At 38.1% G+C, this 25,112-nt stretch overlaps 2 protein-coding genes across 9 annotated transcripts in view; one reads left to right on the top strand and one right to left on the bottom strand.

Annotated features, from left to right (window-relative positions):
- Positions 1-65: 65 nt before the first annotated feature.
- On the bottom strand, positions 66-22,031 carry LOC130904479 (GTPase IMAP family member 7-like). 7 transcript variants are annotated; one of them, XM_057817252.1, is made up of 5 exons: positions 21,543-22,031; positions 20,907-20,980; positions 10,312-10,378; positions 3,769-3,816; positions 66-3,616 (listed from the first exon to the last, which is right to left on the bottom strand). In XM_057817252.1, the coding sequence occupies exon 5, from the start codon at positions 3,588-3,590 to the stop codon at positions 2,445-2,447; it is 1,146 nt and encodes a 381-aa protein (XP_057673235.1). In that variant the 5' UTR covers positions 3,591-3,616; positions 3,769-3,816; positions 10,312-10,378; positions 20,907-20,980; positions 21,543-22,031; the 3' UTR covers positions 66-2,444. The 7 variants fall into 7 exon arrangements, with proteins under 7 accessions (XP_057673235.1, XP_057673239.1, XP_057673236.1 ...); XM_057817256.1 differs by lacking the exons at positions 20,907-20,980; positions 21,543-22,031 and adding an exon at positions 13,519-14,845 and having other exon boundaries at positions 66-3,269; positions 3,396-3,616; XM_057817253.1 differs by having other exon boundaries at positions 20,907-22,031.
- Positions 21,250-25,112, top strand: part of LOC130904484 (GTPase IMAP family member 4-like) — a 16,696-nt gene continuing 12,833 nt past the window's right edge. The window contains exon 1 of one of the 2 annotated variants that reach the window (XM_057817265.1): positions 21,250-21,543. The gene's annotated coding sequence lies outside the window, so the exon portion shown is untranslated. Of the gene's footprint in view, positions 22,109-25,112 lie in introns of both variants that reach the window. The other variant, XM_057817264.1, reaches the window with a different exon arrangement.

Genomic DNA, 25,112 nt, shown 5'->3' with positions numbered 1-25,112 from the left:
CAGTTTAGAAAACACGAGAAGTTGAGATGTCTTAAAATTTAAAGAATTTATTTGACATTTGGCAATACAGAATTCATTGTTTTTATTTTTATTTTTTTTTTCAATTGAGGCCATTTGATTATAAACATACAGTGCATAGCAAATACCACATTTGAAAACAAGTTTTTCAAAAATGACATGATGGTATGAACAAAATAATCATGATTGATCGTCTTTACTGAAACAACACAGTGAATCCAAAACTTATTTGTACGACTTACTTGTTGAATGCAAAATCTTGATGAATACATTACATAATGTCGTATCTAAATGACAATTCTTTTTATTTAAGTGAAGAAAGTCTAAAGTAGAACCATGGAAAATAGTAAATGCCATACAAGCATGTGTGTGTGTATATATATAGCTTATTGTATATATATATATTAGGGCTGTCAAAATTATCGCGTTAACGGGCGTTAATTAATTTTTAAAATTAATCACGTTAAAATATTTGACGCAATTACCGCAGATGTCCCGCTCAGACAGATTTAAATGACAGTACAGTGAAACGCTTACTTGTTGTTATGGAGTTTTGCCGCCCTCTGCTGGCGCTTGGGTGAATGACGATCTCGCATATTGCCTCAAACAGATTACAATGAGGCCGTTTATGGACATTAAGAGTGAAGAGAATGCCACCGTCCGCTTGGGGGCAGCGCCGTTCCATACTCATGTTATTTCTTCTAAACGTGGGAGAATTAGTAGTTGTGAGACGTTTATGCTGTATTCACAATGCAATGCAGATTGCTATTTGTGCTCCACACATATTTCGGTAAGTTTTCTTTCTTTTAGTGGCAATTATGTGTCTCTTGTTGTATTTTGGGTGAGATATGTAAAGATATATGTTATACAGTAAAGGCGAGTGGACACAGGCGTTCTTTGGACCGCGCTGTTTATTGGCAACTCCTTCACAACAAACATACAGTGGGGAGAACAAGTATTTGATACACTGCCAATGGGGGCAGTGTATCAAATACTTGTTCTCCTCACTGTAAGTATTGTTTAGTGAAAGGAATATTATTTTTGTTGTGCTATCTCTCCCCAAAAAAAATAATGTTCGCAAAAAGAAAATCACTTCAGTCTATAGTAATGAGGCCCTATTCTGACATAGTTTAACAACAATGCAAAATGAACTGGCATTCCATATCAAAATAGCTATGCAAAATACACGTAAAACTTAGACTTTGGTCACTCTATTTTTATTATATTAACTCTACTTTTGATTGAAAATTTTACAAATTCTATTAAAACGAAAACATGAAGAGGGGTTTTAATATAAAATTACTATAACTTATAACTATAACATTTATCGTTTAAGAACTACAAGTCTTTCTATCCGTGGATCACTTTAACAGAAAGAATGTTAATGCCATTTGTGGATTTATTGTTACAATAAACAAAAATACAGTACTTATGTACAGTATGTGTTATGTATATATATGCGCCGTGTTTTATCTTTCCATTCCAACAATAATTTACAGAAAAATATGGCATATTTTAGAGATGGTTTGAATTGCGATTAATTACGATAAATTAATTTTTAAGCTGTAATTAACTCGATTAAAAATTTTAATCGTTTGACAGCCCTAATATATATATATATATATATATATACACACATATATATATATATAGCTTAGTGTATGTGCTAAAAGTGACAGTCATTATTTTTTATTTAAATCAAACTTTAAATGACAGTTAGGGCTGAAAATGCCCTTAATGCCCATTTTCTTTTTTTTCCCTTTCTTTTTTCGCTAGCCAAATCCTCAATGATACAATATGTGGCTGACCGGACTAACATTTGAATTTAACCCCTTCAAACCTGAGGATGCTGCTGGAGGACATGACGCGTTCGTGTCTCTAAATCAATAAATACACTGAATTTCGTTGCTATTGCCACTTCTGGGAGATCATTGGATGAAACTTTACCCATCGAAATCAAATGAAGTTTAGCACACCCTCTGTGCTATTTGTGCCTCTTTGAAAATGGCTGAGGCAAAATACAACTTCAAAAAGGCAAACGTAAGTGCTCATTTCTCATCAAAAACAATGTAACATTAGCTATAAAAATAAGAAATAAAAGCAAGAAATATCCCCGACCAAAAAGTCTCATTTCGTTCTGGTATTTAAGTAGTTTTTTTGCCCAGCAGAAAAAATGCGGGTCTGCCTGGGTTAAACTCTTTGTTCTAACTGCCTATTGGTGAGTAGTTGACAGAGCGGGTTGACTTACAAAAGTGATTGCTATCTTCTCACAAACTACACAAATCTTGCCCAGCTCACATTAATTTTGATTTATCTTCTGCATGAAACAGAGTACAGTAATCAAATGTGTAGCCTCCATAGAATTTCTGCCTGCATCTTTGGTGTCATAAATTTGATATTTTAGCTACAGTAAGAGGCACATGCCTTCAAGTTTTTCCTGAGCCTTTGTGGTTACTCATTTGCACACGATCACCTAAGATTGCTGCAGCTCCTGAGATTGCCATTCCTGCAGCTCCTGAGAGTGCCATTACTACAGCCTCCATTTTCTCCTCAGTATGTTCACCTACAGGCATGAAGCCATACACCGTTTTTGCAACTATTGCTGTTTTCAAAATGGGTTTTCCGACCAAATGAACTTGATCAGAAGCATTCTGTACAGCTTCCTCCAGACTCCCAGCCTCAATACCAGCAACGACACCTATCACACCGCCAACAAATCCACCCACGAGTAATCCCACACCAGAACCTTTAACTTTATTGGATATTCCGGTGGGAGCCACAACGACGCCCACCATACCGCCGTATATGCCTCCGATACATGCGCCAACGAAGCCTGCATAGACAACGCGTTTCACGATCGGGAATAGCTTTTCAGGAGATGCCGATCCTCCACTACTGCTACTTGGGCGCAGTTCTTTCCTCACAGATGCCTGGGCCGCTTTAAACATTTGATTAGTATAAACCCCAGCTCTACTCCTCATGACCATCCTGTCCACCTTTAACATGAGTTCATGAACCTGGGCAACATCACTGGAGTTTTCATTGTTGAACACATGGTACCTGCCCCCACACTTGCGAATAAGTTCCCTGAGTCCAGCAGGTGCCTCTTTTAGGTATTCTTCAAAGCTCTTGCCCCTAAGACGATCCCCTCCGGTAAAAAGAACTATTGTGTGATATTTAACGGCATCTTCTCCAAAAAGTGTTGCCAGATTGATGGCAGCCTGTGCTTCGTTTTCTGTATAACGCCCGATCTGTACAACCAAGAAAAAGGCATGGGGGGCAAAATCTGAGAAAACAATACATTTGGCTATTTCTTCATGAACTTCATCTTCAGTGAGGTTAGTGTCCCCAAACCCTGGCATATCTACCACTGTCACCTTTCTCTTCCGGTCACGATCATCCACAAGCTCAGCGATCCCATACTCAGTTTTCTTGGTCACTGAGCGAAAACTGAACTCCGACACAAAGTGTTCCCTGCCCAGGATGGTGTTTCCTGACGCACTCTTGCCCGCTCCTGTATTCCCGACAAGAACCAGCCGGAGTTCATTTTGCCACATCATCGCTGACTCCATCCTCTCAGCTCAAAGTGATGGAAAAGCTTCGAACAATGTGGTGAAATCATGGTGAATCAACATGTTCATTGTAGATGTTAGCACAATTCAATAATTCTCTTACTATTATTCTATGACATCAATAAATTCTCACAGTACAATGTACAGTATCAATATTTTAAATAATGACCACACCTACTTGCTTTGAATGGCCTCACAATGCAAGAAACACTGCACGTTTAAGGTGCTGAAATAAGAGAAACAAAAGAAATTCCCATTAATGACATTCATTTCAGGCTTGTTTTCTGGTAAGATTGAGCAGATTAGCAGATGGACATTTGGCGCTTTTACGCACTTTGTTTGCTATTTTTTCAGAAGTATTAATAATTTTAAATATATTGACAACAACAAATTTATTAACACTCTTGAACTTTCGTAATACCTGAGTTCGAAGGAACTCATCTTTCTTACTTGTTCTGTCAATTAGAATGATCTTTCCTGCAATGTTATCATTGCAGGAAAGATCATTTGAACATTTTCATCTCCAATTGTGTGCATGTTTAGCAAATTAATTGTTGTGCTACTGAGTCCATGATTGGCAGAATTTTAATCAATAACAGAGTAATATATGACCAAAGTTTTAGCATTTCGAATTGTTCGTGATTACACTTGATTTTGGGGCGTGAGAGTGCAACGGTATGTGTGGTATTCCACCCACACCAAACATTTAAGGCCAAAAATTATAATTAAAAAAAAAAGATTTTCAACTTTTCTAATTGTGCTTTGAACATGCAGTGTAAAACTGCAATGATATTTGAAATCCTTTTAGAATTGGAAAAGTAATCCCATTTTTCTCCTTCAAATTTGAGAATACAGTATTCAAGATTATAAAACAAAATATCCAAAGAAGACGAAACATCACTGCTACCAGCCTACCATCCGGGGTACTGCATAACCTGAAGCTTCTGGTTATACACGTCACAGCAATTATAAGTACAGCGAGCGGGCATACAACTAACTTAAAAAACCATGCTCGGAAACGTAAGAATCAAGAGCGTAGGTTTTGTCTCAACATGAGTACGGACGATATACCAACATAACCTGCATGTGCACTTTTTGCTGGGAACGGGACATTAATAAGACAAAACAGATTATTCAACGGGGTTGAGGGCCACATGTCTCACGAATATGAACCTAATTGATAGGTGAAATGATCAAAAATAAATCTGGATTCACTTATGCAAACTTTTATGTGTATTGGTTCACGTGATACTACATTCGATTTAAACCTTTGTTTTCAAAAACTACTAATGTAACATTTTGAAGTGCAAGTCTCTTTATCAAAAAAAAAAAAAAAACAAAACAGGGAGGCATCCAAGAATGAGTCCACTTCTGGGGATATGGAGCACCCCTAGACTCAAACTAAAGTATTGTAATATAAAAGTGATTTGGGGAAAAAAAAATTCAGAAAAAAATCTGAGATATCCAAGAACCGATCTACATCTGAGGCATTCAAAGTACTCTCATGAAATTCTGATCTGTGATTTCATTTCACTTTTTTTTTTTCATGTCAGTTCATGTTCATGTCATTGTCCATCTGAAGTGGACCCATTCTTGCACTCTGAAGCCACCGCGTTGAATTACGGTAATGCACATAATGCAAACAACGAGCCAAATGAGGGTCGGCTAGTTTGACCTCGTTGTTCCTTGTGGAGGCTGGCCTGACCGCAGTAGTTTATCAGGTTATCAAGTTCACACAGATTAATGCTATGCTAACTCTGATTCAGGTTGGACTTTTAGTAGCGAGATTAGTGGTGTTTCCCCTACTTCCACAACATTGATGTCTTTTTGTATTACTTACAGTGGCTTTTAATGGCAGAAAACCACCCTCTAATATCCCTTCTCTTTGAAAGGGGTGGTGGAGGCGGAATGTTGCATTTCTGTCAGCGAGGTTGTGTGAGTGTTGGCAGAGTTAACCCTCACAGCGGTACACGTAGTGTACCTTTTCAGTTAGTAAAGCACCGAATATAAAAAGTAGATACAAACTGTCAAAATGAAGGAGGACAAGGAGACGCTTCTGCTGCTTGGTCACTCGCCGCACACACATTCACTGCATGCAGGAGGATATTTATTCACCATGCCCACACAATCAGGTAAATTAGACACATAAGAGCATAGTTTAACAATGAGTGTGCGTGTGTCTGTGTGGCGGAAGGAGGGGCAGGGGGTCAAGTCATCAGCCAATCAAATGTGTGTTTGAGGGGAAAAAAATGAACACATTCAGCAAGTGAAAAGGGATAAATGTAAGTCTGAACATAATGTAAATAATTCACTTAATAATTTCTATCCTTACAACATATGGGAAGACAATCTAAATTACCCATATACAGTGGGGCAAATACGTATTTAGTCAACCACCAATTGTGCAAGTTCTCCTACTTGAAAATATTAGAGCGCCTGTAATTGTCAACATGGGTAAACCTCAACCATAAGAGACAGAATGTGCAAAAAAAAAAAAAAAGAAAATCACATTGTTTGATTTTTAAATAATTTATTTCCGAATTAGAGTAAAAAAAAGTATTTGGTCACCGACAAACAAGCTAGTTTTCTGGCTGTCAAAGAGGTCTAACTTCTTCTAACGAAGTCTAACGAGGCTCCACTCATTACCTGTATTAATGGCACCTGTTTTAACTCATTATCGGTATAAAAGACACCTGTCCACAAACTCAGTCAGTCACACTCCAAACTCCACTATGGCCAAGACCAAAGAGCTGTCGAAGGACACCAGAGACAAAATTGTAGACCTGCACCAGGCTGGGAAGACTGAATCTGCAATAGGTAAAACGCTTGATGTAAAGAAGACATTTCCAAAGTGCGGCCCATGGTCAAATTTCATCAGGCCCCCAGCCTCTGTCATAAAATCAATAACGTCTGGCCCGCACACAGACTACCAGCATATGCAGTAGCTTTCACACTAAATGCTGCTCCTCATTTACCTACTAAAAGGCAACTGCACTCTAAGCAACATTATCCCGTGTGACCCTTCCAATTTTCTAAAATGGCGACAACAACAACAAAAAGTTGACTGCAACGGCCGACGCTTCAAGGATAGGTGGAAATTTGACTACTTCTTCACTGAAATACGCAACAACTGTGTCTGCCTCATTTGCAGAGACAGTCGCTGTTTTTAAAGAGTTCAATGTGAGGCAATATTACCAAACAAGACAAGACATGTACGACAAGATTAGTGCTGCAACGATTAATCGATTAACTCGAGTATTCGATTACAAAAAAAAAATATTCTAATTGAATTTTGTTGCTTCGAGTATTCGTTTAATTAAAGTGCCGTTTTAATGGTTTATTTTGAAAGTGTTTGCAATTAGTTTTATTGGTGAGGGTGGGTACACTGCCCTCTGGTCTGCCTCTTTTCACATGACTGAATCCAACTGTTCCCACGTAAGCTAAGTTTTTGTTTGAGCTAATGTTTTTTAATGTATTCTTAATTTAGTTTATAGGCATATTTAGCTTGCCTGGCTCTGCCAGACTATTCTCCCTGTATTTTTCAAACACTGAGAGAAATAGTCTGGGAATATGGAGAACGGCCTTTCGAGCAGGTACAAAATCAATCGACAAATCAGATTCGTTTATTTGTGTGACGTGTTCTTCACGAGCAACGTCACTCTTGCGCGTCGAAAGTCGTCTCTTCAACAACACAGATGGTGAACGGGAGAGCCGAGAATATGTTCCAATCCACGGTAAAATCAGTTTTAAATTACCAAAAACACATCGACACGAGTCATTGACAACAGTCTGTCTGTCTCGCGCTAGCCATGTCGAATAAACTTCGCTCTCTTCATATGTTTACTTCCGCGCGCAAGTCCCTCGTCCTGCCCTCGCCATTTTACTAACGTCACGTCTGCCCGTCGCTGATTGGTCCACTCCGCTGTCTGTTTGCTGGGGCTTGCTCCGCCCTGGAAATTGTATCCGCGTGAATGGTGGCCAGACTCAATAACTGGAACAGGGGTGTGTCTGGTGTATCAGGCAAATATTTAGCCATTTTTTGTGGGAATTTGTGTCTGGGCCATTTGAAGCATTTAAGCTAGCGGACTTTTTCTATGTAAGTTAGCCAGTTTTTCTTTTGTTGTACATTGATCCTCATTAAAAAAAATAAAATAAAAATAAAATAAATATATATATATATATATATATATTAGGGCTGTCAAACGATTAAAATTTTTAATCGAGTTAAATACAGCTTAAAAATTAATTAATCGTAATTAATTGCAATTAATCGCAATTCAAACCATCTATATAATATGCCATATTTTTCTGTAAATTATTGTTGGAATGGAAAGATAAGACACAAGATGGATATATATATATTCAACATGCGGTACATAAGGACTATTTGTTTATTATAACAATAAATCAACAAGATGGCATTAACATTATTAACATTCTGTTAAAGTGATCCATGGATAGAAAGACTTGTAGTTCTTTATGAAAAATGTTAGTACAAGTTATAGAAATTTTGTATTAAAACCCCTCTTAATGTTTTCGTTTTGATAAAATTTGTAAAATTTTCAATCAAAAAAAACTTGTAGCCCGCCATTGTTGATGTCAATAATTACTTACACTATAAAATCAGCCGCACCCAAACGCCAGCAGAGGGCAGCAAAACTCCGCAAAACAAAATTAACAAGTGGGCCTTTCACTCTACTGTGATTTAAATCTGTCTGAGCTGGGCAAGTGCGTTAATTGCGTCAAATATTTTAACGTGATTAATTAAAAAAAATAATTAACGGCCGTTAACGCGATAATTTTGACAGCCCTAATATATATATATATATATATATATATATATATAATTTGCATATACCGTTTGAGGCTCAGCTCAGGTATTTTAATTTTTCATTTTCCTTATACGATTACCTGATTATTCGAACTAAGTAGACCATCGATTAATCGACTACTAAAATATTCGATAGCTGCAGCCCTTAACAAGATTACAGGGAAGATACGCAGAGAGAAATTGAAGCAACTTGAAGCTAGCTAAATTTCACAGCAGCAGTATTTCGCAAGAGCCCGAGAGTCAAAAGAGAACGCCACAAAGGCTAGTTGCGAGATTGTTGAAATTATTAATTAAAAACAATAATAAAGCAAATGTGACACACAGAATGACTTGCTAAATTTGCTTAAATATATTGTTCTACGTAAAGGACGTCAGCCAGGATCGGCCCCCCACATTTTTACCGCTCCAAATCTTGCCCCCTTTGCAAAAAGTTTGGACACCCCTGGTGTAAAGAAATCAACTGTGACATACAAGAGCACTGATAATTTCCCTCGATAACAAGAACGGTGAGCATAAATCCCAGAACCACACGGGGGGACCTAGTGAATGACCTACAGAGAGCTGGGACCACAGAAACAAAGGCTACTATCAGTAACACAATGCGCCGCCAGGGACTCAAATCCTGCATTGCCAGACGTGTCCCCCTGCTGAAGAAAGTACACGTCCAGGCCCGTCTGGGGTTCGCTAGAGAGCATTTGGATGATCCAGAAGAGGACTGGGACAATGTGTTACGGTCAGATGAAACCAAAATAGAACTTTTTGGTAGGAAACACAGGTTCTCGTGTTTGGAGGAGAAAGAATACTGAATTTCATCCGAAGAACACCATACCCAATGTGAAGCATGGGGGTGGAAACATCATGCTTTGGGGCCGTTTTTCTGCAAAGGGACCAGGACGACTGATCTGTGTAGAGGAAAGAATGAATGGGGCCATGTATCGAGAGATTTTGAGTGAAAATCTCCTTCCATTAGCAAGGGCATTGAAGATGAGACGTGGCTGGGTCTTTTAGCATGACAATGATCCCAAACACACAGCCAGGGCAACAAAGGAGTGGCTGCATTTCAAGGTCCTGGAGTCGCCTAGCCAGTCTCCAGATCTCAACCCCATAGAAAATCTGTGGAGGGAGTTGAAAGTCCGTGTTGCCCAACGACAGCCCCAAAACATCACTGCTCCAGAGGAGATTTGCATGGAGGAATGGGCCAAAATACCAGCAACAGTGTGTGAAAAGCTTGTGAAGAGTTACATAAAACAAAGGGTACATAACAAAGTATTGAGATGAACTTTTGTTATTGACCAAATACTTATTTTCCACCATGATTAGCAAATAAATTCTATAAAAATCAAACAATGTGATTTTCTGTTTTTTTTCCCCCACATTGTCTCTTATGGTTGAAGTTTACCCACGTTGACAATTACAGGCCTCTCTAATATTTTCAAGTGGGAGAGCTTGCACAATTAGTGGTTGACTAAATACTTATTTGCCCCACTGTAACTGAACTCATTGTATAAGGCAAATAAGGTGGCTTAAAAATTGGTGGGGACAATTTGGGCATCCTGAAAAGTTGGTAGTGTTATGTCCCTACCGTCCCTATGCAAACCTATGCCCTTGTTAAGAATATTGATTTTGTTTTTATATTTTCGGAAAGGTTTGAGAATGAAAAGGGTCTTTCAATGGACAATTACGGTAGATATTTAAAGAATGCTCTAATACAGATAGGTCATGTTGAAAATGAATGCCAGCTTCAATTTACCGAGCAAAAAATAACAGAGGTTGTTTGTGGCTTCTCCACATCTGAAGTAATCATTACCGCTGTTTTAAAAATGTTCAATAATTGAGGGACAATTGCATGACATTAATTTTACGAGAAAAGAGGGAGACTGTCTTGCTTACATATTTCTCTAAGAGGCACAGCGTTCTTCTTCCAAGTTTTTCACTCGTCGCTCCAGGTTGAACGTCACTGTAAAATTGACATATAAATCAAAAGGATTAAATATGGTTTATTTAAACAACAAAATGTTCAATGCATCTACAATCTTCATGGTAATGAATGTCAGGCTGGGGAATGCAAATTATGATAGAACTGATAATCTGGTTAATATTTCCATATATATCCACAAATACAGTATATCCTAGAGTTTCATATGTGGTTTTTTTTTTTTATGTTGTGTGTGCACGCATCATGAATTATTGTTTGCAAACATTCGAATTGTCATATATTTGTAGATTACATAAACACATGTGAAACTCACGAATATATTTGGGGATCTCAAAAATACATGTGAAAATGTTGGATATATTTGTGCATCTACAAAAGAATTTTGTGAATCGCGGATGTATTTGTGAGAATATTTTTGAGACAAATCTCTCCCCATAATAAAATACATGATGATCAATGTTCGCGTGAAAACGACCGAAAGGAATTTTAGATACCTCAAAGTTTGTTCTTAATCCTCAAAGTTTGTTCTTAAATTTCTTTCCCACTGAATCATTATGCTCTCATTACATTATTTATTAGAGCTGTCCCCACTAGTCGACGTTGTCGACGTCATCGATGACGTAACTGCGTCGACAGGCAAAACACTAAGTAAGTATGTAAGTCCATACAACTCTCTAACGATTTTTTGTCAGACCTGGATGACGAGGCGGACTCAGCTGCGGAGGTTCAGGCAAAACTTTTATTTTGAAAACAGGTTCTTCCGCTGACATGCGGGAAAAAATGCACAAACAAAAAACTCTCCAATGGAGGAATAAGTCAAAGCAATCACGATCAGGGTTCAAACAAAAAAAGCACTCCATAAGGGAGGAAAGGGCAAAAACACAAAACGCTCCTAATGGAGGAAAAGGCCAAGATAGCGAATATGAAAAAATTCAAACACAAAGCGCTCCAATGGAGGATAACATTCAGTAAAACTATGATAGACTATGACAGTAGGCTATGACGAGAGGCTGACGTGACTGACCTTGGACGAAAGACACTTCTGCACAAGACAAGGGGAACTAGGGCATTAAATACACACAAGGTAATGGGGAACAGGTGGAAACAATAGGTGATTAGATGACAAGAGGAAGGGCAAGTACGAGACTATGAAGAGGGTGAAGCCTTCAAAATAAAACAGGAAGCGACGAGGCATGACATTTTTAAAATGGAAGTTGCCTTTATGTGCGCCGTATTAACGCACATTTTTATTTAATAAAATAATTAATATAATTATATATTTTTTAAAATTATTATTAAATTTATTAGGATCATGGAAGCTCCCACTTAGGGAAAATATATACATATATCCTGTATATACATAATATAAAAAATATATATGGAAACACCACTGGCCTGCTTACTGTAATCCATGACTGCACTAATGTTAGTTATTTAATATTATAAAGTTTTACATATAGTAGTATACTACAAAATTAATACTATATACTTAATTTTTGTTACTGTGGGTATGTGTGCCTTTCATTCAAAATAATTGTGGTAATATTTCAGTGTGCCCTCTGCGTTATCTTCAGGTTAAAACAAACAAAGGTTGAACAGTTTTTCCCCCTCCCCAAAAAATGCGGAATGCACACCGGAAAGAGCATCTGAACTCACACAAAGTACTCTGAAAATGATTGTCCGGGACATTTCAATTCAGTTTAACATTTAGAACAATATAGACAATGACATACCGCAAAAAGAGTAAGAATTGTTTTGACTTCTGTTAAAAAGGTCACAGTGTTTCCGTTTACATTTTTTTGCACCAGTTAATGCCAGCAGCATTTGACCTCATTGTTTGTGATTTATTATTGATATTTATGTTATTTATTTATACGTTAATAAAGAATTTAGGTGTTCCAAAATGTTTTTTGTGAATTAATAAGCTTTAACAAAAAATTCATTATTAAATTAGTAAAAAAAAAAATAAATAAATAAAAATTATTAGATTAGTCGAAAAATCGTAAAAATTGTCGGCTGACTAATCGGTAGGAAATTAGTCGTTTGGGACAGCCCTATTATTTATCTTTCACTCACTGCCATCTACTTACTTAAATATGCAATGACAGCATAAAAGTAATGGAATTGTTATATCATGACCGAGTGATCCACACGACACCTTTTATGTTTTAACAATTTAACTGAAAGTCTGGCCAAGTGACTCTCAACAAAGAGTGCTCTCTTTTAGTCAATGAGTAATGCACAAACATAAACACATCTACATCTACAGGACATCCATACCCTCTACTGGCGTACTCCCGTATTTCAAGTAACCAGGGGTGAAAGTGGCTAAAATTTCTTGCCTGGAACTCCCCGACGTGAAGGCCGCCACAGAGCCAGAAATTTTATTCATTTACCTTTTTTCTTTCTTTTTTTTGGGAGGGGGGGTGTGTGTGTGTCAAACCTCTTAAACTACTGAAATGCAAGGAAAACTGTTTTAGCACAAATTATTTCTATAACACATACAAAAACTGATTCTCATTCAAAATTGTATATTTTCAATGATTTGCAAAATACAAGTTAACAAAAACACCAATAACCCCAACCTCAAGTTTTATTTCCCCCCATTTCCTCACATACTAAATGCCAAATCACCATTTTAACTACTTAAGAACATAGGATGTATAATAAAATTTAAGTTAATGTAAACATTTACTTTTTTTAAATAACAAAGATATAAGTAACATACATTCAGAAAAATTAGTACAAATGATCTCTATTATGCAGAGTGAAATGGAATATATTTTGAAGATCGCGCAAACATTGACTTTTTTAAATCATAATGAATAAGTAGCCTGACGTAAACGGACAAATTTAAGTCCAAAGAGCACATTGACGGCTAAAATGTTCCACTTTCACCCCTGCGAGTAACTCAATAATATCCACTTTATCACAGGAATCCACTGCATCAAAGAAAAATTATGTGTGTATCCTAATTTTACAACAGTGTGCAATATAGTGGATGGAAAACAATGACGACCATGACGTCTTACACTACTGTGCAATGTCCACTACCCCGAAAGTTAAAAAAGTGTATAACCTAAACTATCAACGGGCACGTCAAATCTCGACATCTATGGAAATGATTTGAAATCGTTTAAAAATACTTGAAAACCCTTTACCTGAGTCTTGGTGCGTCGAAAAGTGTGGGTTTAGTTGCGAGGCAAGTTGTCAGTGTTGTCGTTTCCCCGTCCTGTGTTGAATAGCCTGTTCAAAGAAATGTTCTCTCTCTTTCTTTCTCTCTCTCTCTCTCTCTCTCTCTCTCTTTCTCTCTCTCCCTCTCTCGTTTTTTTTTTTTTAATGACATTTAATAGAAAAATGTTTGTCCATTCTGCAGCAATAGTGTGTCTGCATTGGATATCAGGCACAACATGGGAAATACAACATTTGCACATTCTACACAGTGTATTTGCAATTTGTCTTTACACAGAATCAAAGATTGCACCTGTCTTGACCTGCCTGCCGATTTTGGTGCATTCTAAGGGTGTCAAATTGAGTTCAAAGGGGCTGTGGAACAAAGAATAACTATAATAGTAATAATAAATCCGAGGAACCATCATAGGTTACCTAAAAAAACAACAACAATGTCACCTGCATGTCCATACTGTTCAGTTATGGATGTGTTCTAAGTCAAATAAAATCAAATCAACTTTTATTTGTTTAGACCAAATCACAACAACAGTTATCTCAAGGAGAAAACAAAACGTGTTTTAAGGTGCAGTAGCCCTACGCTGGATTTCGACTTATTTGAGCATTGTAGCTTTTTTTTTTGCTTTTGACCCAAGTAAGACTAGTGCCCACCCACACCTGGCATCCTGGTAACACCACTGATTATTATCCTTTGCATTAAAATAGGGCTCTCGCACCGCTTAGTGTTCGGGTCCTTAACAAGAGCTGTTTAATGCTGCTTAACTCATTGACTGCCATTGATGACGTTAGAGGTCAAATACATTTTGACTGAGAGGGGCCAATGTCACATGGATTGGACGTCTAGTGCCGTCAATGGCAGCCAATGAGTAAATTGGCACTGCAACAAAGATGGTGATTTAAATCTGTTATGTATCGTAAAAACATTTCCTAATATTACCAAATTTTGCCAAATACTGTACTGTCCTGTCAAAGGCAGACTTATTTAAAAGGTACTGGAGCTCATTCGATGGTACAAAATACAGCAATAGAAACTAAATTTATACAGAAAAACGGACAAACAAACGGCACACCCAGGATACTGTGAGATGGAAAGGCAGGACTCGGCCAAGCATTTCCCATAAAACACGTGACAGATGTGAACTGAAAGTAAAAGTCATATTTCTAATCCCTTATTGATTTCACTCACAAATCTGATGAAAATGTAAAACATGTAATACAAAATGATCTATGAAACCTGATCACAAGCAGATGCATAATATTTAATAAGATTAGCACCAAATTCTGTCCGGCAAACTGAAACATATGGATTTAAGCTTTCTAAAGCAAAGAGAAAACAACAGTCTGTTGGAAATGTTGCTGTTTAAATTGGCACTTTAACAAATGTGCAGTGCTTTTACAGTGATTCAAAGTTGGTCTGCATTACAAAAAGTCTTGTGTGTGTTACCAAATTACGCTACATGAGAGTTTGAAAAACTATGATCTTGGGAAAGGCAGACTTGCTCTTATGCAGGGGTCCCCAACCGCCGGGCCACGGACCGCAACCGGTCCGTGGCGCATTTGCTACCGGGCCGCACAGAAATAATAATTTATTAATGACTGCATTCTGGCCAAATTAACTTTGGCGTGTGCCCCTTCACACACCAATATCCCTGTCTACTCTAGATATAATACTACGGGATAGAATGTCGTCATAGAAATCCATTGATTGGACTGCTAGCAGTACATCTTGTTTTGAATATCTATGTGCGCTTGTCCTCGATAATGATGTATGACGTAGGGCGGGTGCATCACATTTGTTCCCCGGAAATAATTAGCCTCCACACAAGAATGACTGAAAAACAAATGTCTTCGGACAGATTTTATACGGGGAAAAGTACACCTGACGAGCCAGAAGACGAGGCTACACCCTCGAGGAAAACAATAGCTATGCTATTTTCCAATCACTAAAGACCCAGGAACTGCGAAGGAGTGAATTCGTGACCCATATGTGAATAAACCGAGTGATTCGAGCATGTCTGTGCAACAGGAATATCAGTTTGTAGAGTTCGCAAATCACGGCGACCTTAAACATACATTTGAGACAACAACTTGTTCTGACGTTCTGGATTAAAGTCATTTCGAAACATCCTGACATCGCTAGGAGAGCACTCAAAACTGCTACAATTTCCAACATCGTATCTTTGTGAAGTGGGCTTCTCTCACTCTCCCATCTCGGGACCATCTCGTTTCAACGAAACAAGCTCAGGCCTCCCACTGATTCAGTGAGTTGTATTTTCCCTGCACTTAACATGACGGCGCTAAAAACAAAAGTTATTTTATATTTGCTGTATTTTTCTGCCGCACATTGCCGGTGTTCTGACAAATTTTGCATGCGCGTAATGTTAAAAATGACCGTGAATGCAGCGATTCCAAAGTACACACTACAAACTTTCTTTAAAGAAAGAAACTTCGTTTACCATGTTAGCTGCACACAACAACTGCACGCAGCTCTTTCACCTAAAGACTTCGCCGTGTCGTTAAGCATTAATTTGTACGTTTATGATGTAAATAGTTTTTTTAGCACCGTTGGATAACATTGAGAGTCCAACTGAATATAAAAGAGGGTTTTTCACCGCTACAAAAGCTTTGGGAGCAAAATTTTTTAAGCGTGCAAAATTTGACAGAACACCGGTCTGTGAAAAAAAGACCCAAATCACACCGGTCCGTGGTGCAAAAAAGGTTGGGGACCCCTGCTCTTATGTATAGGCTTTTGGATCTCATTTGAAGGTACAAAATAATGTTGTGGCTGGTATGAGCATTTCAATAGTCAGAATTATAGTAACCCATACTTATAAAGCAGGCTTGTCAAAACTACAGCCTGAGGGCTAGATGCAGCACAGATAGGATGATAGGAAACGAGAAATTCAGTTGACGAATGAGACTAGCTATAGCAGCATAGTCTCTTTGTAAAAGATTTACAAAATGTGTTTAAATTTGGCCTGCAAAAATGCCAAGAAAAATAAATAACGATGCTAATTAAAAATTGAAAATAAATACATTAAAAAAAAAACAAAATGTACAATTAAGAGGCATCTTTACTGTAGTTGAATAAAGAAATGAGCGTTTGCTAAAGTGCTAAAAAATATGTGGCATCATCATGATAGCAGAGTAAGATCGAAAAATTTTGCCAATTGTATACGGTGGAAAACACTCAGGTTACTTGAGACCCCCAATTTGGCCAAATTTCATAACTGTCCTTTATGCATGTGTGGTACATCATTGGAAAGCTTAAAATCTCAATTTTCTTGGGGAAGAAAAATTTTGAACAGGAGGGCATTTTTGAAAAAAAAATTTTTTTTTAAACAGCAAAACCCTAACTGGAGGTGAGAGCACGCGAGAGCATAATTAAGGATGTCACAATTTTAACAAGATATAATCGTGTACTTACCTCTTTTCGATCCAAAAACTCCATGTAGCATGTATCACCGAGTGTCAAGACACAGCTGTGAATGCCCACAGCTGGATTTTTGGGGGATTTTATGGGTGAAACATGGTAATATAACAAATGTCGCGATGCAGAAATCGCAGACATCAAGGAGTGGGCGAGATTTTCGGTGTCATATATTTACCCTTTTAAACGTTTTTTTTTCTATTTTTCTTTGTTTGGACCAATTATTTTTATATTATTATTATTATTAATTATTATTATAATATTGGGGAAAATGCGACAGTAATGAAAAAAAATACAATTAAGCAATAGTTATGAGCTAGATATCCGTGACTTTTTTACAGACGCTAATTTTTTCATTGTGATGTAATTTGTTTAAAAGTTTAAAATGTGCGAGTGAATGATTTTTCAGTTGTTGTTTTTTATAAAACTAAATATTAGATATCAATTAATGATTCTAAGCTAAAAATGACAGACATTTCTCATAATAAATACGATTACGTACCTTCTTTTTATGGCTAAATTGAAACAAAAGCGGTTGCATGACGTCTTTAAACGGGGGTTTCCAGCGCAAAACGGACAAATTAAAAATAATTCAGGGACTTAATGCACCATGAATCTGATATGGCAGCATATAAACATATTGTTCAATCAAACACAACAGTTCTTTTGGCTTAAAATACAGCAGTTTATTTTAAAGAGGGGTGCAAGAGCAGAAACTGCCGTCAGCCTTGTCTGTGTTTTCTGCCATATATAAAGTATATATTGATATACAGTAGGATAGCGTCGTGTTTAACAAAGAAAAATTTGAAGGATTTCAATTTGGCCCTTGCATCCTTAGATTTTCTGAAAGTAGCACTAGGAGAAACAATTTTAGACACCTCTCTTAGAAAGAAATACTGTTCAAGTCAAGGGCGTAGGTTTGCATTTGCCTGGTATACCAGACTCACCGCTGTTCCAGCGATTGAGTCTGGTGACCGTCCGGGGATCATATTCCAAGGGCGGAGCAAGCCACAGCATACAGACAGCGGAGTGGACCAATCAGCGACGGGCAGACGTGACATTGTTAAAGCGACAAGTAATTAGCGTGAGCGGAGAATGGAGAAGTTTAATCAACATGGCTAGTGCGAGCCATGTTGACTGTTGTCAATGACTTGTTTCGATGTGTTTTTGGTCATTTAAAACTGGTTTAGCTGCGGATTGGAACATATTCTTGGCTCTCCCATCCGCCATCTGTGTTGTTGTGTAGACGACTTTCGGCACGCAAGAGTGAAGTTACTCGTTAAGAACATGTCACTCAAATAAATGAATCTGATTGGATGGTTGATTTTGTATCTTGCTCGAGAGGCCGTTAATGGGCTGGGTCCCAGACTATTTCTCACAGTGTTTGAAAAATACAGGCTGTGCCAGGCAAGGTTTGCATAGGGACGGTAGGGACATAACAATACCAACATTTTAGGATGCTCAAATTGTCCCCACCAACTTTTAAGCAACCTTGTTTGTATTATTCTCTGTAATGACTTCAGTTATATAGGTCATTTAGATTGTCTTCCCATATGTTGTAAGGATATAATTGGTAATTCCATTATTTAAGTGAATTACTTTCATTATGTTCAGACTTTGATCCCTTTTCACTAGCTGAATATGCCAGTCCATTTTATTCCCTCAAACGCACATTTGATTGGCTGATGATTTGACCCCCCCCCCCCACACACACACACACACGCAATCACTGCCCCGACACAAATACAACACAAATACGCCTCCTCCGCCCCGTTTGAAGATGAGGAATATAAGTTTTTTTCCGCTAGCACCAGCCACTGTAAGAAATGTCAATGTTGTGGGGGTGGTGAACACACCACTAATTTTGCTCCTGAAAGTTGGACCTACATCAGCGTTAGCATAACGTTAATCTGGGTGAATTTCCCGAACTCGAGTAGAAAGCTGCTTTGAGAGAAACATCCTCCTGTATGTGTTTTCTACTTTTAGCATTAAATAAACTGTGAGAAATATAGTGAACTGAGGTTTACCTCCTTCTCCCCAATTTTCATTTTTATTTTATTTTATGTGGTCTTAAACTAGGCCAAAGAAGCTTTCATTTTTTGTTAAGTTTTGCTGTGCTTGTGGACAAAAGCTGTAGTGTTTTACCTGAAGGAAGACTCCATTTTTATTTATTTTTGTTATACACTAAAGTTTTTCAGTTATACTGTATTTAATTTATTTAGTTAGACAATGTTGCGTGGTCTTAAGACAAATGTTTATTTTTTGCATTCCTGGATAGTTAAGGGATTATTAACAGGTTTGTATTTATTGTGTATGTTCATATAATTTATGTGCAAATTTAAATTTGCTAATAAAATCCAGACATTTATTCTGGAAGTTTACAAATGTTTCTTTAATAGTTTTTGAAAACAAAGGTTTGAATCAAACATTGTATCACCTGAACCAACACATATGTACTGCAAAAACACACCTCGTTATGACTAATTAAATTCCCTTATTTTCAGTGTAAATCTACTAGAAATAAGTGAAATGATTTGTCAGTGCTTCAAGTAAATTGTACTCACTTAGATTTCTTGAAATAAATCTATTTTCAGCTACCTATTTTTCTTAACAGACTTGTTTTAAGCAAATATTTAGTACGTTTAATCGAGAAAAAAAAAAAAAACTTGTTTGTCAAAAATGTTCTTAAAGAATAGATATTATTAAAAACATTATTTGAAAGCATTTTTTTCTGTATTTAGGTGAAAAATGACCAACTTTTATATGTATGGGCTTAATAAAAACAAATAGTAATATTTACTTAAGTAGAATAATCTGACATATTAATCTGTTAGTCTTTAACACTCAAAACAAGGTGGAGAAAATCATTCGACTAGATTTCAGAAAAATGATCAGATTAAGACACTAGAAATTTACAGTGTGAAAGTATACTGTAAGTCAATACGGATTTATTTTGCATTGATCATTTAGCCCAGGGGTCAGCAACCCTGGTCCTCGAGTGCCACTATCCAGCTTGTTTTCCATGTCTCCCTCCTTTAACACACCTGAATCAAATAATCATGATGGTCATCAGGCTCCTGCAGAGCTTGCTGACGAGCTGATCATTTGATTCAGGTGTGTCAAAGGAGGGAGACATGGAAAACAAGCTGGATAGTGGCACTCGAGGACCAGGGTTGCTGACCCCTGATTTAGCCTATCGATTAATTAGGTTCATATCCGTGCGAAATGTAGCCCAGACCCCCGTTCACCCAATCTGTTTGGCCTTATTTATTTAATCTTTATTTTATCAGGCAGTCTCATTGAGATTAATATCTCTTTTACAAGAGAGGCTTGAGCACAAAGAAACATTCACAAATATCAGACAACACAAAATACACTAACGGAAACAGTTACAATAATCAGTAAAAACATCAGACAAAAGACATTTAAAATCACCAATATGAATGATTGCAGTTTAAGAGTAGATTGCAATTCGTTCCACTTAAGAGGAGGATAATAGCTAAAGCCAGTTCTGCTAACATTAGTACGTGTGAGTGGAATGTTTAGGGTTAAGTAGTTAGTTGATCGTGTTTTGTAGTTACTGGATTTGAATGACAGGAGAGATGTGAGGTAGTTAGGAAGTTTGCACAGTAAAGCCTTATAGATGAATAACATGAGGTGGATATTTTTTCTTGACTGTAGTGAAGACCATCCAACGTTTTGATAAAGGGTACAATGATGAGTGCAGAAATCGTCATTGGTGATGAAACGTAGTGCACTGTGATAGACCGGGTTTAACTGATGAAGAGTTGATGGAACTAAATGACAATACAGGATGTCCCCATAATCAAGAACAGAAACAAAAAAAGATAAACTTTTCTTAATGTCTTATTAATGTCCCGTCCCCAGCAACAAGTGTACATGCAGGTTATGTTGTTATATTGTCCCTACCAATATTGAGACCAAGCCTACGCCCTTGGAAACAGGAAACAGGATACCTCGGACAATGCTTGGTTAAGCATTTCCTGGAAAACATGTGACTGATGTGAACAGAAAGTAAAAGTACAATCCTGTAATGCTTTCACTTACAAAATGAGTAGTACAGTAGTCGGCATCAGGCCCATAACTATCATAAACAGATCAATTATATTCAATCAGGTAAATGCTAATTTAAGTTTGGCTAACTGAACAATGTATTTAATAACAGTAAATTGAGACAAAACAACTGTTGTTTGGAAAATGTCATGTTTATCTATTTTACTGTTTAAGTTAGCAGTTTAAAATAAGCTTGAGAACGATAAACCGATACGACCGGATATCCGGTTTTACAGGTGAGAGATACAGCTGTATCGATTGTAAAGTTACTATTCGACAGTAATTTGCCATTAAATATTCAACGAACCGATAGTAGAGCTATAATTCGGCTATCGCGAGCACAAGAATCGGCTTCTAATGCCTAATTCAATGCATTGCTTAATGGAATGATAATTTAGCTTTTACTTCACTTGCTGCGCTTGTGTCATTCACCACACAGCGCGCTTAGATTGAGACAGCACGCATGCTATAATATGGACAAGCACAACTCACGGTATGGTTGCCTCTACTTCCCATGCATTTCGGCAGAACCGCTACTAGTCGCCGTCATTGCCCGATTGTCACGGGCGTGTCACAACGCGAGAGCTAATAAAACCACTGTAACGCACGCTCCATAGCTTTTTCTTCACAGCCCAAAACGAAAACGAAACCGGTAGTGGCAACGAAGCAACATGCTAAAACAATGGGCAGTTTGAGCACCGACGCCAGCGACGTGCAGCGATTGATTTTCAACGCACCCAGGAAATACAAAAGTCGGACTTTGAAGTGAGGAAGGCAGCCAGATCTGTTCGCATGAGACAGAGCTAGTGTGAAGTGAGGAGCGGTACAGGGATCGTGAGTTTTTAACCCTGGAAAAATAACCCACTACAATGGTGGAAAGGGCAGCACGCTCCTTTGGAGATTTTTTTCCCACGAAACGCAGTCTACTTAAACTAATCCCCATGTTAATGTTTATCTTCCTCAAGAAAAAATCTGCCCTTCAAAAAAGATATGGACAGTGATGAGGAATAAAAAAAATGTGGAAGCACAGGCATAAGTGAAAGACTGCTGTGTATAAGGTAAAAGTAATGATTATTGACCTGTCTGTCTAAAATGCCATGTTTTTATTCCCCCAATTATACCAGTGGTAAAGCATAATTTATTATTTATTTGTGATAACATTGCGGGTTTAATTCTTTTTTTTCTAGAGCTGCTGCATATAATTAATATTTTTTGTTGGTAAGATGTTTACGTTGAAAGTTTGCACTTAAATTGCTTACCTCTTGTGTTCGAAACACCAGGAAATGCACTAATTGATTTACTGCACTTTATTGTTGTCTGTCACTGGAGTTTTATTTTATTATAAATCCCATCCAACAAAATGACGGTCATATAGTGAGCCTTATTTTTATTTTTTTCATAAAAAAAATAAAACATAACATTGGTATGAAATTTTGTTGTTTAATTTTGCTATTAGAAATGTGGTCTTTTTTATATGTTTAAAATACTGTTCGAACACACACAACAAATGTTTACTATCGTATCGTTTTCACTCTGTATCGAACCGTGTCGTTGTTAAACTGTATCGAATCGGTCGGCCTTAAAAACATATCGTTTTTTAATCGAATCGTAACCTGTGTATCTAGATACATATCGAATCGGCTTCATGCCAGAGATTCCCATCCCTAGTTTAAAAGCGCAGTTCTTACAGGGATTCAAATCGGAAATCTATCAGAAAGAAAAAACAAAAAAACATTATTTTTTTATTTTTGGTTACCAAATTTTGTTACAAGAGGAGTGAAAAACTAATATTTTTGTAAAAACAGAATCACTCTCATTATATTGGGTTATTCAAGACTTGGAGGCTTCAAAATTCTTGAAAATACACTGACACGGCTTAGGGAGCAAACAGACCCAAGAATGCAGACTCAGGCTATGTTTACACTAGGACGGATAATTTTCTCCAGGGTATTTTGCCGACTATTTTTATACCTGTCCACACTTCGTTTAAGGTGCGTCTAAGGGCCTCCCCGCTTCTGCAAGGTACGCCTGTATTTGCGCAAACTACGCATGCGTACCTCTGAACCGGAAACTCATTTCTCGCCTGCGGCAAATTTCGAAATTACTACACTTTTTAGACTGTCATTATTTTGTGATCACTGTTTTTTCGTGATCGCAACTGAACGCATCACGCAGGAGCGAGATTGGAAGGAAGAGCACGCTCGGCTTTTACGAGCAGGCGCCGTATTGTGATTGAAATAAATCTTTATAAAACAACGAAAGCCTGACATTACTTGGGATGTTACAATCAATGCTCAGTTGCGCTCTCACCACTTGGAAAATAACAAATAGAAGCATATGGTGTGCTTGGGTATAAAAGTGGCGATCCAGGAAGTGGCAACAGTTTTGACAGGCAGAAATGACTTGGAAAAAAAACTGATTGCGCGCCTCTTTGACTGGGGGTACCACGCAGGTCACTTTTTGGGGTTTTATTTTCCTCTACGCATTTATATATACAGTACTCATGTTCAGTCGGCATTGAGTTGGGAGTGGCAACCCCGCAGCTGGCTGATCGGAGACAACTCGGGAGATGGGCTGTGTAAAAACGCTCATCTCCACCTCATGCAGTTGCAAATGGGGACTGAATTAAAACATATAATTGAGACCGTAGTTTGAAGGTTCAAGAAAAATTTGTGGAAAAGAAAAGAGGAGCAGAAATGCCAGGTCGTGATCGTCCGCCTCTATTGTTTCCCTTGCTGTCATGCCGCACTTAAAATAGCGACGGCATGACGTCCCTTCCTGAGTATCCGAATGTTGTACGGAGACAGCAGTCCATATTAGGCGGCGCGTAGGCGGCGGGTAACGTTACCCGCCTACGTTATGTGTCTGACAACTAATCCCGATAATAGGCATACTAGAGTGGCCGACATGCCATATAGTCCAACTAATTACACGTTTAAGGCCATTATCCGTCCTAGTGTAGACATAGCCTCAGTGTGAGGTTTATTGAACAATTTCCCTGACAGGAAGAAGCCTTGTCTTTCGGTGAGGCCAGGAGAGATGTCCGACTGGGGTGGGGGACGAGCAGCAGAGGGCTGTGGGTGGATATGTAGGGAGGCTGTGTTAATGACCAGGTGTGCAGAACAGGTCAGTTGAATGAGTGCTGATGACTGGGAGGGAAACAAAGGAAAAAGCATACAGGCCTGCTATGGGGCTCTACCACACACGCCGCCACATAATCACTGATATCACTCCTCATTTGCGGCCACCAAAATTTCCGGGCCAGGATAGCAAGTGTGCGTCTGCTCCCTGGATGGCCCGCAAATCGGGATGTGTGGCCCCAGTGAATGACCCCCTCTCGGAGGCTCTGCAGTACAAACAGCAACCCCCGGGTGTGACAGGTGGGTTGGTCAATCCCTTTGTGGCTTCCTGGACCCTCTTGATGATCTGCCACTGGAAAACCCGCACCAAGCATGATTTGGGAAGGATGGGTTCAGGTTCCTCTGTGTGTCCCTCCAAGGGAAAGGGCATCTGGTTTGGTGTTCTTGGCGCCAGGGCTTTATGATAAGATGAAATTAAAGCGTGTGAAAAACAATGACCACCTGGCTTGACGGGCATTGAGCCTTTTGGTTTTTTGAGGTGCTCCAAATTCCTGTGGTCGGTCCACACGACGAACGGCTGCATGGAGGAATGGGCCAAAATACCAGCAACAGTGTGTGAAAAGCTTGTGAAGAGTTACAGAAAATGTTTGGCCTCCGTTATTGCCAACAAAGGGTACATAACAAAGTATTGAGATGAACTTTTGGTATTGACCAAATACTTATTTTCCACCAGAAATAAATTCTTTAAAAATCAAACAATGTGATTTTCTGTTTTTTTTCTTCCACATTCTGTCTCTCATGGTTGAGGTTTACCCATGTTGACAATTACAGGTCTTTCTAATATTTTCAAGTGGGAGAACTTGCACAATTAGTGGTTGACTAAATACTTATTTGCCCAACTGTAACAACCTAACATGCATGTACACTTTTTGCTGGGGACAGGACATTAATAAGACCAAACAGATAGGGTAAATGGGTGTCA

This window comes from Corythoichthys intestinalis, chromosome 16 (assembly GCF_030265065.1).
Source record: "Corythoichthys intestinalis isolate RoL2023-P3 chromosome 16, ASM3026506v1, whole genome shotgun sequence".
Taxonomy (NCBI): domain Eukaryota; kingdom Metazoa; phylum Chordata; class Actinopteri; order Syngnathiformes; family Syngnathidae; genus Corythoichthys; species Corythoichthys intestinalis.
The sequence above is the reverse complement of the archived record's forward strand: the minus strand, read 5'-3'. Positions and strand labels throughout refer to the sequence as shown.

Excerpts from the sequence above, each read along its gene's own strand:
- LOC130904479 (XM_057817253.1), bottom strand. The coding sequence starts at position 3,590 with ATGGAGTCAGCGATGATGTGGCAAAATGAACTCCGGCTGGTTCTTGTC.